We start from the raw sequence: 17,985 nt of genomic DNA on the forward strand, positions 1-17,985 counted from the left end.
CCCAGTGGGACAGAAATTTCCTTTATTTTCCAAGCACATGGACTAGTGTGCTGGTTTTGGCTGGGGTAGAGTTAATTTTCTTCATAGTAACTGGGATGAGGCTATGTTTTGGATTTGTGCTGAAAACAGCGTTGATAATACGGGGATGCTTTAGCTATTGCTGAGCAGTGCTTACACAGAGTCAAGGCCTTTTCTGCTCCTCACACCGCCCTACCACTGGGAAGGCTGGGGGTGCACAAGAAGCTGGGAGGGGACAGAGCCGGGAAGGGCTATTCCATACCATATGATGTCATGCTCAGTATGTAAAGCTGGGGGAAAAAAAGGAAGGGGGAGACGACGTTCAGAGTTACAGTGTTTGTCTTCCCAAGTCATCATTGTGCATGATGGAGCCCTGCTTTCCTGGAGATGGCTGAGCACCTGCCTGTGGATGGGAACCAGTGAATGAATTCCTTGTTTTGCTCTGCTTGCATGCGTGGCTTTTGCTTTACTCACTAAACTGTCTTTATCTCAACCCACAAGTTTTCTCACTTTTCGGATTCTCTCCCTCATCTCAGTTGGGGGGAGTGAGCAAGCAGTTGCATGGTGCTTGGTTGCCTGCTGGGGTCAAACCATGACAACCAGTAAGCAAATCAAGGACAAATATGGCAAAACTGACTCAAGCATTCTGTCAGGCAGTTTGAAATTTGAAGGCTCTTGCCAGCTTTGTGATTGCTTTACTCTTTCAGAAAAATACTGTATCTGTTACTTAAAGACAGACAGAGTAGGTACCTCGCTTTAAGTACTGCATGTACTGTAGGATAAATGTTCCCTTGCGTAGGTAGGTACAACTTGCGCAATAAAACGACGTTGTGCTACTCAAAACAGGCAGAGGATTTCAAAATGCAAAGGGATATTTTGTAGTTCCTTCTCTTTTGAGATAGAAATAGAGACAAGAGTGTTAGTAATAAATATAACCCACTACTGTCACTACTGTCTGCTTCTGCTGGTGAGCATGAGTGCATGATGCAAGGCCAGGATGCCCTGACACTTTGCCTTGTTGCAGTGGCCTACTCAGATCTTGTATTCAGGCTCCAAACTGACATTTACAAGCATTCAGTTCTCCAGGCTTATACATGTCATGTTATCCACTGCACAGGAGAACACAGAAGACAGAAGACGGGAGAAAACACCACTATGTGCAATTATGTACCAGATGTGTACCAGTCTGGCTTTTTTTATTTTATTCCTCCAAAGAATCATGACTTTCAAAACAACACAATAGTATCTTAAGTAAGATGGACTTGCCGCTTTATGATTTAACCTGGACAAGGGAAACTCTGTGAAAAGGGGCGACTGCTGCACGACTGTAGCTTCAATGGAAGACAAAAAAAGAAGCCCCTTTGCAGAGAAAGCGGAGTGTACCACTCCTGCTGCAAATGCTCCTCCATCATGCTCTCACAGTAGCTGCTATACCTTGTCCACCCCCAGTTACAAGCACCAGCAGCCAGCCTGTCTGCCAGAGCTTTGGTACAGATGGTGTATGCAAGGGAGGGGGGTGGATTGTCCATTTTACTCCCAGCTGTCAGCTGCCAGAGGCCACCTATTTTGCTTGTGGCTGGATTTAGCCCTGCTATGCTCACTCCCTAATGGAACTAAGTACAAAGTGGCTGGTTAGACTGAAGAAAGGAGTATTTTTCCCCTTTGTTAAATGAATACAGTAGAGAAAGAGGACAGAACAGAATTAAATAAATGACAATTTAAAGAGGATGATCATAAAGTTGACTTTAGAGATTAAAGCCAGCTTTATATCCACACCGATTCTTGTAAAAAGATATTACTCATAAAGCTGAAAATCTGCTTGCAAAGCCAGTTGCCAAAATCTGTGCGCTTTCAGCTTCACAACCTCTACAGTGAAGGGGGAAAAAAAATTAAAAAAATCAAAATCCCTGTTCATTTTTCAGCAAGAGAAAGACGGAATGTTTATTGTGTCTGCAGTTACAGCTGAGAAAACAGTAGTTTCTACCAGCTGCTCTCTAGTATACTCATTTCCAATTTTAACAACAAACCCAAGAAAGAATTCTTTGTTGGCTGTTTAAATGCTCCCTGAACTAGATCCTGGGTCAAATCCTCGCTTGGTCCAAAGAGACAACACACAGCTCCCCCAGCTATCAGGGACCTGCTTCAATCCACTGAGGATCTGGCACACCAAACATGCGCACAGATCATTAATTAGACTAAAGCTGAGAGGCAAGGACAACTCCAGCACCTTTCAAGGATGTACAGCCCAGCATCCCACAAAATCTGTCAGGGTGGTGAAGATGGAAACCAAACGCTGAGAGCTGCTGCAGCATTACTGCTGAAATGATCAAGTCCACGTTTAACAGTCCCTCAGGCTTCCAAATTGATGTAGTAAAGGGGAGACACAGAGGCAGCTGAAAAGCCCAGGGACATTCGCCTTCAGGGGTGGGGGACACACCAGATTTTATGAAATAGATAAGGCTATATCATCAGCTGATAGGGGGGGCTTGGGCTTCTATAGAAGCTTCCTCCCACCCCAATCATGTCCAACCTCTCCCCCACAGCAAAACAAAAAAAAAGAGCAAGGAAGGGGTTATTCTGCCTAGGAACCAAAGATTTACCAAATAAAGGACAGAAATAGAGAAAGAGGTAACAAAGACTCTGCCAAAAGGAACAGTCGCAAGTAGCTGAGCAGAGTGACTGGAGGGCTTGGTACAGAGATGCACTGAGAACGCAACTGGCCTCATTCCAGCAGACAGTATAGATATGTTATCTGGAGCACACAGCTTTAAAAACAGCTCACTGTTAAAGCCGCATTAAAACAACAACAACAAAAAAACCCAAACCAAGAAAGCAGGCACCCTGAATAATCATCTTTTTCATTTTGCTACTGGGCATCTTACATTCAGAAATTTGCACCTTAATTTCCCATTTCTGGCAAGCAAAGAGACAGAGTAATAACCTCAGAAATCACCCCAGGAAAATATTAAACTATGACCTTGTCTCATCAGTACCTCTATTCAATTACAGCAAAGCATTGTTTTGTGGGTGTGTTTGCAATGCAAGCTTCTTCTCCCCTTAGGGAGTAGAACACTTTTTCACAGGCACAAATGTATATGCAGAAATAAGCAACTATACCAGTTGAACAAATGTACCTGCTGATTTTAATTCTTGTTCTGCACTCTAATGTTTTTGGACATTTCTGAAGAAGATGGAAATATTTAGAAAAAATGAACCATTGGAATCAAGCAACATAAGCTGGCTTTTCAGCTGGGGCCAAAAAGAAATCTACAGCCTGATGGATATAACCAGGTAATTGTCTAAATGTCTCAATAACTAACTGTCAACCAATTTCAGTCTTACAAAAGCATAAACATCCATTTCTGTAAACAGCCAGCTATTTGAAAATGAACACTCTCAATCATTTATAAGTTAAAGACAGGTATATGCTAAAGTAGGTCTCCCTTCTCCTTGTCATAGTAATTTTGATTTTGTTAAAACCGTTTTGCCTACAATGTTGTGTAATACAACAAAAGAAGATAAGATCTATCCCTCTGTTGTATTATTTCATCCCTTACCATAGTCATCGTAATGTTTTTTTTCCATTTCCAAAGGCTTTCAACTTCTGGAACCTGCATCACATCTGCTACATTACTACACACTATACAGCAACATGCATCAAAAACAGATATTCTCAAAGCACAACACAACAGATACTCTACTGGATCATATTACTAAGCTAAATGTCTTCACTGTTACCAACAAAGCACAGAACACTTTTCTTGACTAGCATGAAGTCCAGTAAGACAGTGTAGGCATTTCTTATGTGTTTGATCAGACTGCATTCATCTTGCATGCCCTGTGGAACACAGCAAGTTTATATGCAACAAGGACTTGTTTAAAATAAAGATCATACAAAATTTTCCCTTTATACAGTAAAACGAAGGGAAGTTCTCACTGAAATGCACTTTCTAATAAGCATTGCTTTTAGTTACAAATAAGAGAAAACAATCAAAACAGAAAATCCTAAGTAAACCAGGTAAGTGAATCAGCTTTACAACATGTACATTCAACACAAGACGTATTTTTAACGTAATAGGTGTGGCAGGCTATGCAACTCCTCTAACCCAACATCAGGACACTAGAAAGCCAACACTACTTTCTGCGTATGTTTCCCCTCCGGCTCCTAACGTATCTTTCCAGAATAAAACTGACAAAGTCAAAACCATGTCCAAGCTCTAAATGCTCATCCTGTTCTAAAAATCCATTTTCAATAAAATACCTGACTCTTCATCTTATCAGAAGCTCATCTACAGTTGCTTGTACAGTCTGGCTAAGACCTGAACACCGTGATTCACCCCATAGAAAACCATCACTAGTGTCAACAAATCAACACTATAAATTGCCTTTACTCTCTCTTTTTACTACTGACTACAGTAAAATAATCACAACCAGTGACATTCCTAAGAATTTTTCTGCCTGATCTGGGAACCTTTTGACTTTCTACTTAGTCCTCTGTCTTGTGACATTTAAACTGTTTGCATTTTGAGTACACGGTGGTTGCAGTAGCACAAAAATCTTTATTTATAGGATAAATGCTCTCCTGTTTTTAGCTTATTTTGTTATTTTATACATGATGTGTGAAGATAAATGAAGTTAAAATGGCCTAATGTTTTCATCTGAATGGCTACCCCCACTTTTGCTCACACCACAATCCAGTGCTACTCAGCAGTAAGTTAAAGCTAACAAAAAATCAACAGAATTTCTATTTGAAATAAACTACTCACAAAAAAAAGAAAACAAAAAAAACCTGAATTCAACAATTCGCATTAAATATCTTTTTTTTTCCACAAGAAACATATATTTTACAGCTAATTTTACCAGCAGGATACCACAGACTAGAGAAAGTTACCAGCTAAGCAACTGAAACCAGAATTCTTAATGACTGTCACCACTTCTACAGCTGCAATCATAATATATTCCTTATTCTCCTATGTTATGTTTAGTTTAGCTCAATAATGAGTAACTTGTGACTGAAAACAGCAGGAATGCACGCTTTTCTCTTCCAAATAAAAGAGGAATAAAAACTGGCACCTACAAATACTAAAATCCTGACATCTTGAAAATCTGTTAATTTCACCAAATAAAACCAAGATTTCCTGTAGTTGATAAGTTTTAAATGCAAAACATGTTCCGATAAATGCTTTCGATATTGTATCTAATATAACTAAAGTTTACACCCTCATTAAAAATTGTGAATCTGCAGAAAAGTAATACGTTCATTCAAGCTTCTTTCTCAAGAGAGTTGTCCACATCAAAAAAAGGTAGCACTCTAGTAAACACTTCTCTTTTTTTAAAGATAATCAAAGATATAAATTAAACCTGTAAATAAATATGTAAGTATTTAGGTATGTAGGTACTTAACCTTGTAAGTACCTGCACAAGATTGTATCCTTGCTCAGTTAAAAAATGGTTCCAAATTTAGTACTATCATTCCAAAGAAAAACAAAATGGTTTAAACAGTTGCCAGAAAACAACAAGGCTTTCTTTAGAAAGCAAAATGAAATTATAAACATGAAACATGATTAAAGTCTATGATGTGAATTAATGTTTCTTGCTTGCTGATTTAAACCAAGATCAAATTCAACAATTCAAATAATTCTAATTCTAATCAATCTATCTGTAGTAAGACAGCTCTGATCTACTGCATGTCAAGATTAATCCTTAACAATCCAGCTAATCATTATTTTTTCTGCTGTATTTATTTTGATTCAAAAAGGAATAAATACTTACACAATAAAGGAATGATTTAGGTTGATGGGTACAATAAACACAAAATTAGCAGTTCCCAACTATGGGATCATAGCAGCTCTGGGTATGGTTGTAGGCCTAATAAAAGTTCAGGGTTTTATCCTAGTAATTACCATCTTCAACATTACTTAGAGTGAAAAGATTTCTGTACTGTTTAACACTATTTAGGAAAGCTGTAAGAGAGGGAACGCAAGAGAAACAATAAATTTATATGCCTCTTTCTTCTGTTTACATGAGTTTGGAGCTGCTGCCTGGCTCTGTCTCCCATTACTGCCCAGGAGCTGTAATGGAACCTGAAGTTCCCTTCTGGGTAAACCGGTTGGGGTTAATCTTCAAGTGTCTCTTTACAATTACTAGTCATCAAAGCTAGCAAAGGAATAAATCTCTCCATGTGTTTGTGTTTTAAATTCTGAATCTTACAAAAGGCTTTATTCTGTCCTGGTCATTTGTATCCATGTGAACAGCTCACTCTCTACATTTTTGGCTGCAATTTTACCTCTGTCTAGACTTTCAGTATTTCTAAATTATAATGCAAGATCTGCCTCCAGACAGGCTTTTTGCTGGTGCAGGAATTTACAAAACAACCTTTAGAACGTCACCAGATATAGTGAAATTGATCTTTAAGGTGAGTATGAGTCAAATTCTGAGACAAAATTGCCTCTTCTCCTTCAACTTATAAGGAGTAGAACATTCGAGATTTGGTCCTAAATACGTACTGCTCACATTGCACTTCAGTCTATTTCCAATACTATCTACTAGCTTGAAAGCTTTGAGCTGTTGGCAAGAAAGGTGCTGGTTTAAAGATATGAAAATTTTGCTAATATTCTTTTTTTGCAAGAATAGTAATGAAAGCCTTTCTCCCAATACTAAATGAAAAATGTATCTACAGGAGGAGTGGACTGAGTCAGTTCTTTCCATTTCTGAATCTGACTGGCTTTATCTTTCTGTCTACTCCAGAAATACTGAGGGGTGGAAAGATTGCCACCTAAGGTTGATACATGCATTCTGTTTGTTGAAGAATCTTTCTTTTTCCTTTATTTTAAATAGAAAGGTTTTTAAAATCCAAACGTTTATCCCTTTAGCGTTGGCAACATGCAAAAAAGAAAAGATTAGAAGGAAAGTCTTCCAACTTTTTCTGCTTTTATATGTAGTGCCTAGAAAATTCTTGTCCAGTTTCTGCCAAGCTTAAAGGAAAGCGTATACAAAAGAACAGATGAACTATGAAAGCAGATAACTGAAAAGGTCTGTGTTAAAGGAAGGGGTCTTTCTGAATGCTTTTCAGTCTTATATCTTTATTGGTGGTTCTCCCCATCTTGTACAGCACAGTTGCACTGACTGAGCACATCTACTTCAATAAGACGTGGTTACAAGATTGGGCTTGCTGAAATTCGGCTCTGGGTTCTTAAATGTAGTTGCTAGTTATTTTGCTAGTTATTTTCTCCGAAGATTCCTATAGGTCAGACTCTGACAAACCAAGGACAGACACTGACAACAGAGAAACGATGAAAGATAAAGAGAGTAGGCACATGTGCCCCTCTGTGCAGAAATGAGTGAATGCTGGAGCCAGAAGAGCGGTGGAGTCTCTAAGACTGCTTACATCTGACAGCAGTGGCCTGGATAGTGACCAACAGTTCTTCCCATGGAGCAGCATCACACTCTGTCCAAGATAATGCAACAGCATTAAAGACAGGTATTTCCGTCATTCACATGCAAATTACTGGAATATTCTAACAAGGTAAATCTCTCCAGTGCTTCCCTTCTTGTGTCTCCCAACCTGCCAAAGAACCACCCAGATCTTTTGCAAATGAAGTTATTTTGGATCGCACAGCTGAGGCAAGTATCCAACTAGTAAAACACACCATTCTGGCTACAAAGTGTATTTTTCTTTCAGATGCTTCCACCACATTTCAATATAATTTCAAAACATAACTGCTGCATAACTTGAATAGCAGACAGATATTTCTGATTCATTTATTTTTATCCCTCTCTCCTCCTTGCATCCCCTACCCCCCACCCCCACATATGATATTTTTTCTGGCGGCGAAAGCCAAGACCTGAAGTCTATGTCAGCTACTGCCTTAGGACAACGAAAACATCTCAAAGGAAGAATTAACTATGTTGTAGGATTGTGACTATGGCTCTTCTCATTTTTCTATTTGTGCTGGAACAGGTTAATGGCATTCATTACATCCTGTAGATGTATATGCAGAAACAAAATATCATATTAGTTGGAATGAATGCTATGCAAACTATATTTCAGGAGTAAAATTTTTTTGTGTCTATTGTGATCATTTATTACAAGCAATACTAAATGTTTTCAGATGCTAAACTGCCTGATTGGCATGAAAGTATCAAAAACTGCAATTTCTGCACCGACAGACCCAATATGCAGAAAGAGACAGTGCTGGTGAAAGGTATTTTGCATGTGATGTTGGACTAACTACTGACACACTGGCATAAGGAATAAGCACAATTTCATACATATGGAGACTATTATAGTCCCCAAACGATTTAATGGCTGAAATCAGGCCTCAATACTGTAACTTGCTTCCATGAATAACAGCATATTTAAGAATAACTTATAATAGTTTGCTATTGTCCCATTTTGTGATTATAACCAAGTACTGACTCCAGGTAATAAATCCTGAAATCTGCAGAAATAACTCCGTTGCCAAAAAAATGATTATCAATGAAGGAAAGGCAACTGAAAAATCTACAGAGATTGTGCAAGACTTTGCAGAGCACATGCACACACAAACATTTACATTTTACAGACAGTGTGTATACTTTTTTCTACACTGTGGGTCATGCGTTTAATGCAATTAAAAATCCTCCTGAGGAATCTCAACATAAAACTTCCACAATTGCTTTCAAATACATTGAAAATCTTTGTTGGCATAAAATCTACATACAGAATCAGCAGTTACCTCACCACAAAACCTCTCGCCATTATGCTAATGCTTCTATGATACGAAAAACACCCTGACGTGAGAAATAGTGACATCTCAGTGAGACAGGACAAAGTAAAGCGAACTGCAGGTCTTTGATCTGGCTGAAAGTGCTCTGCATTCTGATTAGAATTTCTGCTGGGATCCTAGGAGATGAAAGGATTTTTTTAGGTCTGACAGTTAACGGAGCAGGGGAAGTATTCAGTAGAGAACAAAAAAAGGAGCACTGAAAGTAGGTGACGTCATGCCTCAAAATGGCCTTTACCATCGTACTGACATGTTCCACAATGTAGCGTAGCAGTTTCCACACAGCTATTCTTGAGAGCTCAAGATCCTCTGTGGAGACAGTATGGCTGGAGATCCACTGCTTTAAAAGGATGGAAAGTTGAAACAGGTCTAAATATAATACATATATTCTGTTTTGGGACCCTGAAAGCATTACGGTAATGCTCCCCAGAACACTACTTTTTGAAACTATGTTCTGCCTGACACACTACAAGCTCCAGTCTACAAAGCTTACAAGTTCTGGCACTCCTATCTTCAGAAAAACCCCACACAGCGAGCATGGAAATGTCATTTACTTCCTTCTGATTCTTCCCACAGGCACAGTTTGCTCTTTTGTACCAGGAACATCTTCCAGCTTTGTAGGGGCCTTGGAACTGACTACCCTTCACCTCAGATTGCCAGAGGCACCCAATACTGGGGAGTGACACCAAAATCTCCCCCTTATACTCTACAAGCAGTTAAGGGGAAAAACACAGCACTCTGGAGCATTCTGCTAATTTATGTTCAGGCAAACGCACATACAGCCAACTTATCAGGCTGTGTACAGCTATTTGCTCATGATGGACTTGTACACCCTAGAAGATATAAAAAAGCTTTTTGCTGATACTGCCTTTCCCTTTTTTAGAAGCTTACCCTCCATACATATAGTACAAAAGTTGTGCTTTGAACTGTTTCTCATTAAGCCAGAAAAAGAGGTCTCTTGTCAAAGATTCTCTGTTTCTTAACTAGCCCTCTCTACCACCTCCATTATGTCTCATGGTGTTGCCACTTTTGCAGGACTTTTTCTGTGTCAAACATCCTCCTAGCTGCAAGGAGGTATCTTTATAAACATGTCCTTCATTTGGACTCAAGCCTGAGTGCAAAATGTAAAGAACAATAAAAGGGGCCTTGCAGATACCAACCACATCTCCTATTTCCTGAAGCTAGCACACTTATTTTCATTTGAAAGGGAAGCTGATGTTATAATTGGGATTTTTACATTTTCCAATGAATTACAGACCTCTCTACACTGTTTCACTACCTGCATATAAATGCATTTTGAGAATAGTTTCACGGATCATGCTGGAATGAAGTCTCCTGGAAAACTGATGCTAACCACGCGGAAAGAGTAAGCATTCTGCAACACAGAAACAAAGCAGCTTTACGGGGACACACACATGAAAAATTCCAGCCAAAGCACGTCTGACAAGCCATATGACACACCAGTACCTCTCTATTCTCTCCACACAGACTACTAAAATCTGTTATCAATTACAAATGATCATACTCGATGTGTGCATAACTATAATCTCACCAGCCACAGGAAAATTATTTCTAAGAGAAACAGTAAATAATTGTAATTTGTTTTGAACTGCAAATCTCTCTTTTAGAATGTGCTTTTAAGGATAAAACCCCTATATTTTAAACTGATGTACTAATCAGAAACAGATGAAGAGCGGGGAGGATATTTACATGTTAGAGATTCGCATTCTGTTCTCTCCTTCTTATTACGGAATGTTTTCTATGTTTCAAATTTTTTGTCACTCTCTCTGAACCTCGTTTTCAAGAACGAACCTGTAGAACATATTACATATGAACATCTTGCTCTGTCTATCTGGATTTTATCTGTACCATTTTGAGACTCAGCGATTAAACTACCACACTTTCCTCTTGGTGTCAGGGCATGCAATGGTCTCTTGGCATCCTTTACCCTACAGGTCCTGACTCCATTGGAGAGAACTTAAGTCTGTGTGGCACAATGTATGCTACAGTCTTCAAGAATGCTAGTAAAAGGTAATAACAGCACATCTGTAAAACAAAAACAAGGGCTTGCCTTAAGCTGCCTTTACATCCTGTTTTCATCTCACCTGTTCCAGGATGAAAAACTGATTTCTGACCACATTTTGACAGGACTAATAAAATCTTGATCAGAAGGAATAAAAGCTCCACTAATCTCCTCTCTGTGAGAGATTCTTCGTCCTCTTTTTATTTTTCCTTTATAGGATACTGCTAGTATTAGTGCACTGGGTTTCTCTTGTTTCCATCTTGAAGCTCTGAGGTTCAGGTACCAGAGAATCACAGAGATCCGAAGTATAACGCAGTCATGCACTTACAACTATGCATATACTTAAAAGCGCCATCCAGTAAACTTCTCCATTAAAATAACAATCATAATTATTTACAAATAGCAACCTGATGTAAAGATGCTTTCTCATGCACTTTGACAAAATTACAGAATCACAGAATGACAGGGGTTGGAAGGGACCTTTGGAGATCATCTAGTCCAACCTCCCTGCCAAAGCAGGTTCACCTCGAGCAGGTTGCACAGGAACATGCCCAGGTGGGTTTTGAATATCTCCAGAGAAGGAGACTCCACCACCTTTCTGGGCAGCCTGTTCCAGTGCTCTATCAACCTCAAAGTAAAGTTCTTCCTCATGTTGAGGTGGAATTTCCTATGTTCTAGCTTGTGTCCATTGCCCCTTGTCCTGTCACTGGGCACCACTGAAAAGAGCCTGGACCCATCCTCTTGACCCCTTTAGATATTTATAAGCATTGGTAAGATCCCCTCTCAGTCTTCTCTTCTCCAGGCTAAACAGACCCAGGTCTCTCAGTCTTTCCTTCTACGAGAGGTGCTCCAGTTCCTTGATCATCTCTGTAGCCCTCCACTGGACTCTCCCCAGTACTTCCCTGTCCTTGAACTGGGGGACGCAGAACTGGACACAGTACTCCAGATGTGGCATCACTAGGGCAGAGTAGAGGGTGAGGATGACCTCCCTCAACCTGCTGGCCAAGCTCTTTTTAATGCACCCCAGGAGACCATTGGCCTTCTTGTCCACAAGGCACATTGCTGCCTCATGGTCAAACGACAGGATGAGTTACTTTCTTGATCAGGAAACCTAGCCCTCAAAATGTGTGTGCAACCAAAGAATAATTTTTTTTAGTGATCAGCAAGAATTACTGCCCTCTTAAAGTCAGTATTGACCTAAAAGAGGCAAGCAAGCATTCAACCTTATACTAGTAGAAAAGGTACCACGTACACTTCACTCAACACAAAAATAGTTGCAGAAAACCCTAACAACCCATGCATAAGGTGAACTACACAACTTATCTGGGGAACATAAAATACTAAGGGGATAAAAACCAAAACTATACTTCATTTAGTTTTGCTGACTTGATCATTACTACAGCATGCCCATTCTCATTTCCATTCATTCTAAGGAAACAAGCCTCCTTGGGTCCTACACTTAACACATGCAAATATGCATAAAGCCAATGTAGTGAAATTATGACTTAGAGAACAAAAAAGCATCATAAGGAAAAACTGTAAACAAACATAATTCCTTATAATTTCAGCATCTCTAATGTAAATCATGGCTGGAGGTTGTATTAGCTGTTCAGCGGCTCAGACTAACATGCTTGACAAGAGTCAATGCCAGAGGTCCAGAAGGAGGGTAGCCATAACAAAGGAGAAGTTACAAAGAAGGCCCTTAGCTGTGAGTTGCAAGACAAGTAGATGCACATTTCTGGCAAAGGAGAAATCAAAGCCAGTAAGTGGGAAAGGGTCAGAGTCTTAAAAGGGCAAGACTTCATGGTATTTACTTGTACGTCTCAAAGTTCATGCCGGGGTGAAATGATGCTTACTTGTAAAGGTAATATTCAGCTTGATCCACTTCCTCTCGTGAAGAAATGTTGTCAACAAACTGATTAAAAAATAAGAAATAAAAGCGTCAGAGGGTGCACAAAGCATATTAGAAGAAAATGCCACTTCAATAAACAAAATACATTTGTTTGGCATGTTTAGGTGTCTGGCAGTACTGGAAGTCTTCAAGCCTTTGCTTGCTCCTACTTAGGTTTCTTCAAGACTGCTAAAAGCAAAATCTTTTTAAACTTAGACAACTCCACTGCTCAGCTCTGAGGAACGTTATGTACCTTGAAAACACAGAGAATTATGTCCATATAGCTCAGTACTCTGTATTTTTGCTGCTCCTCTCTGAATTTTTTGGTCTTTAATTACATCCTTTAATTTGAGAATACATGCAGTTCCTCATTTTTTCCCCCAATTTTGAGTGAGTCTCAACATGCCTTATTTCTCTTTCTAAGAAGTATTCTTTTCCTGTTTACCTTACATTTGCCTGTTGTGCCTATAAATTCTGAAGGATAGGGGCAACAGCATGTTGTATTTCAGCACACATATAAATAATGGTAAGAAAAAAAACCCACCCTTGTGCTGTAAAGCACAATTTTCCTCTCATTTAAACCTTGTCTACTCCAGGCAATCCTCCAAACTCCCAGTGCTATCAACTATTTAAATAAAAGCCCCATTTTCAGACAGACTTTGTCCTATGGTTAACAGTGAATCCTGTTTTCCTGTAGGTTTTACTAACCTAAGCATAAGATGCTGGAACACTCCAGAGTCTTCCCAATATAATACCTTTAGCTCAGAATATATAAACAATGTGTTCTCAAGGTCTTTACTTCTCTTCATCGAGCATTACTTCTCTTCATCCTAAGCATAAGCTAAAAATAATAGTTTCAGCTGACTGGTACTTGCTCTCCAGTTTCTTAACCCTCCTTGCATGCCGTACACATGTAGCTCTCATCTTTTGATTGTGGCAATAGCATACCCGTGCGCTTTATTTACATTTTAGAAAATAAAATCTGATGTGAGCTTCAGGTATCAGAAACTGGGGCAGCATGACAATCTGGAAATGCCACTTATCCAGGGAAGAGGTCAGACCAAAGCACGAACATGAAGAAAGGAATAAAGCCAATTAAGTAATAAAAGGGAAAGAAAACCCCGTTTTCCCCAGGGACGCTGTCTCAGAAGCAACGATCAAGAATGCTTGATCTGTATAAATGCTTGATCTTGTAACTGTACAAAATCTACTGTAACTCCTCAGTTAGTGGTGCCAATCATGCTAATTAGTGGTGTTACTGAGGTACCAAGGTGGTGACTCAGCCTTTTTGGATAATTTTGAAGATAGAAATTGGGGGGATTTATTTTATTTTTTTAAAGTGACTTATTTATTCTCCTTTTTCTGTACAAAGACTCATTTACACAGGGAACTTAAAAGCATATCTCACATCTTTGCCTTCTCCACCCCCTCCACAAACCCATCCAGAGGATGGAAACAGTTCCTGTAAATTAAGAAAAAATAATAGCTTCACTTATTCCACACCAGCATTTGTCCTGCCACAGCCTGCTGAAGCAAGGGAAAAAAACTATAGAGGCAAAATGTATCCACCTCTGCCTCACTCTGAAGGTGCCTGGAAGTGGAAGAAGATGCAGGGAAGCAGGCAGCGTGCTAATTCACTGCATTCCCTTAGCAGCCTGGTTCTTGTAAAGTGCCTGAGGGGGCGTTAAAGCTCTCACTAAGACAGAAACCACAGGAAGGCAGGGAACATATATTATGGATATACATAGCCAAGTAACAGTGAGGCCCAATTTTACTGAAAAAAACCCAAACTATTTCTGTTTTGAAGACCCTACAGTTGAGATACTAACTAATGAGCACAAAGTAACAAAAAGTAGCTTTACATGGCAATTTAACAGTATAACAAGACATTTACGATCCCAGAATTCTCAGCAGAGGTGGTATCATTTCTCCCCTTCTGAGCTTACTTCATTCCATAAGCATTCCACTCTCATTTCAGTCACTTTATGATTGAGATTTATTTCCTTACCCGGGCTATTGTCAAAGAGCTGACAGGCAGCTTTCTTTCATAGGTTCTGTCCATTAAGTGGGCTAAGTCAGCTGAGGGAAACAGAAAAAGAGTATGTTTAATCAACTGGCATTGCAGGAAAATCTGAAGAGCGATCATATAACCTGAAACAGAACCTCTGTCCATGCAATCAAATTCTGGTTCAATGTTAATATCTCATTTTGAAGTTGTTTGAAAACAATACTTTAACAGAAAATAATACATGGGAAGGTTCTCAACACAATGATTTCAACCTAGTAGAAAGAAGGGAGAAAAAGCAAACTACCACATAATAGGTATAAAATCTGCTATAATGGATGAAATTAGTATAACTAATACAACTCATAAAAAAAAACTGAACAGATGTCCTTAAAATTCACACTTGCTTTCAAACTTAGCATACGCGGGACCATGTTTTTGGTATGGGTTTGTCCTTTAGTTTATGGTAACACAATGAGACACAGAAACAAGCAGTACTGTACTGAAAAATCCTACAGTCACAAACAGCAATCCAAAGAAATCCTGTTAATCAAACTGGGCACTGTGCCAGTACCTTATTAACTTTATATCATTCTGCTCCAGCAGTTGCATAACAATATTAATTTGACCATACAGGAACTTCACGTTTCAGACTGTTGAACAGGTAGCCAACCATTGCACTTAATGAATTTGATTGGAAGTTAAATTAATTCAATTTGGAGTTTTAGTTTTGTACTGTTCCTGGAAAATGATGACAACTCAGGAACAGTAAGCTGTTTATTGTATGCTTAGTGTCAGCTGTTTGATTCTTAGCTGAGACTAAGGTGATGTTATCTAATCTATAACATTTAGAGACTTCAATTATACTTTCTTTCTATTCTCCTGCATGTTCCAGGATCAGGAATCCAACATATTCTTTCTGCATCATTAGCACCTTGCTTCATTCATCCTTTGCACCCCAAGACTACAGTTGTTACTAAGCCAGCCCTTCGTTTGACACCTCTCCACTAGTCCCATTGGCCATCCTTCAAGAGCTGATGGGTTGGCTGGTTTTACATTTCATTTTCCAAACAGGTGACCCAACCTCCACAACTGTCAGTGAAACGCGAGGTGAGCACAACTTGCAGCACCATTCAGAATTGACTAAGCCTTCTATTCTGGCAAAGTTGTCAGGGGCAGGAACCATCATTGTAACAGTAACATGCTGTGTCTCCAAGGGATGCAGTGCGCGTATGTTCTGTCCACAAAACAAGGGGTATCACTAGTCATAATTTTAAAAACACATCTGTACTGCCAGTGAATACTGCACGGTATTTCTAACAGTAAAAATGGCATTCAATGCTACTCTGACCTTATAGGTATACTCTCTCAAATTACAACACATGCAAAGATTTTTGCTGCAGTAAAATGATAGAGCCTTGATTTGAAATAAAACGCTTGACTCTTACTCTGGATAATGCTGCTGTCTGACGCATAGCAGTATCTCGTGTCTGCGCAACACCTTCCCTCCTGAGGCACTTTAAGGTGTTATTCAAAACACAAGAAGAACATTTATCTCTGGCTGAAGGAAGGCAAGCATTTCATGACCATGAAAGCAAAGGGAAATCTGGAGCAAAAGTACTGAGGCAAGTACCAGCTCCTACAAAATAAAACCCAGGATGCTTAGCTGATGTGGGCCACCAAGGCCATGCTATACCAGACAACCACCGGATCAACTTTTTTAATGGTAAAGGAATTTCTGTGGGAATACCTTTACAAGAAGTGTCTGTATTTGTATTACCTGTCTCTCCAGCACTCACAAAGGCCATGATGAAGCACATAGGTAAAGAATTTGGGGACATTCCCAGTAGCGCTAGAAGTTGGAGAGAACGGATGCTGCAGCCAAGTCAACTTGTCAGGAACTAAGAACTGGCTAGATCCTTGCGTAAACATACTAAGCCAACTGTCATCCAATATTCTTCATCTGCATTTTGAGACAGCTGGAAAAAAGTCTTAATTCCGAAATCTGCTGTGTTTGATGACATAGCAACATGGACCTGAGACAGACAACTGCACGGGTTGGGAGTTCATTTATCTATTCCAGAACTATTTTTATTATGCATCACCCTCTGAAAACTGGAAGGTGATACCTGAGAATATTTTGGGCCATACTCAAGCCCTGAGCTTGGCATTTCTTTTGTCTAGGTGCTCATGAAGATGAAGAGCTCATTTCAGGAACACAAAGTACTTAAGCAGAATATAAACTAAATAATACAATGCGACGTGTGCAAGATCCCAAGACTATTACCCATTTTTACACATGCCTCCTCTGGGAGAGTTCACGCTCAGAATTTTAACGATTGACCTTTTAGGGTGTCTATAAAGCTGAAACTATCCATCGGAACTTTAGCATGGAAAGCAACATGAAGCACTTGCCTATCAGCTCCAGTATAAGACTCACAATAAAATGAAAACTTATTAAACTTCAAAGAATAGAAGACAAATCAAGTTAATGGGAAATTTAACTTTGTTTCCAGACAAATTGTCATTTCTGCTGTAGTTTCTAGATATGAATAATTTGCAGTAAGTAATTATTTCTTGGTTTGTCTTCTCTGAAGAGCACCTAAACCCAGACTTTTTTTTCTCATATTCATGATTTGAAATAATTCAGACACCTTTTGTGAACAAATTTTGCTCTGTAAATTGCTCTTTAATAATCAAGATTAAAGCTTCTATTTAAAAACACCCTACCAGAAGTACTAGAATGCAAGAACGTGAATGCCCAAGTCTCCTAGCAATGTTGGTAGTAAAATTTAAGTGCTAAGATCGGTGTATATTCTATATGCATTTTAACAGATATGTGTTGCAAGTGCTTTTATCTGATAGTCTTGACCAAAGAGGACACTAGTATATATAATCTCTCATACACATTGCCTAAAAATACATTTCTACAAGATGAACTTTTATGAAACTTCGATTTCTCTAAAAACATATTTCTGCATATTGCAGCATCTCATGGATTTAAACAAACTAACAAAATAAACCATAAGTTTGAGCTGAGGTCATTTAACTTCTGGACACAGCTTCACAGTTATCTCTAGAACATTGGTATCTAAGATTTCATGTTCACTTTGATTTTCATTTGTTCATAGAAACTCAGTGTCTTGCTACCTGCAACAGGGTGATTCAGGACAATGACCAGGAAAACACTGACCCTCACTTTCCAAGTCAGTGATTATGACATCTAATACCAGTTTGGAGGCCTAGGAAATCAACACAGTTTCAGTTTGATTCGCAGTGTGTA

At 39.1% G+C, this 17,985-nt stretch overlaps 1 protein-coding gene across 3 annotated transcripts in view; it reads right to left on the reverse strand.

The window, feature by feature from the left end:
* MRPS27 (mitochondrial ribosomal protein S27) overlaps positions 1-17,985 on the reverse strand; it is a 49,885-nt gene that overhangs the window by 25,555 nt on the left and 6,345 nt on the right. For all 3 annotated transcript variants that reach the window (XM_054184956.1, XM_054184957.1, XM_054184955.1), the window contains 2 exons: positions 14,706-14,776; positions 12,663-12,721 (listed from right to left, as the gene is read on the reverse strand). In XM_054184956.1, the coding sequence (XP_054040931.1) occupies positions 12,663-12,721; positions 14,706-14,776 (130 nt within the window). The remainder of the gene's footprint in view (positions 1-12,662; positions 12,722-14,705; positions 14,777-17,985) is intronic.

Source organism: Rissa tridactyla, chromosome Z (assembly GCF_028500815.1).
Source record: "Rissa tridactyla isolate bRisTri1 chromosome Z, bRisTri1.patW.cur.20221130, whole genome shotgun sequence".
NCBI classification, from domain to species: domain Eukaryota; kingdom Metazoa; phylum Chordata; class Aves; order Charadriiformes; family Laridae; genus Rissa; species Rissa tridactyla.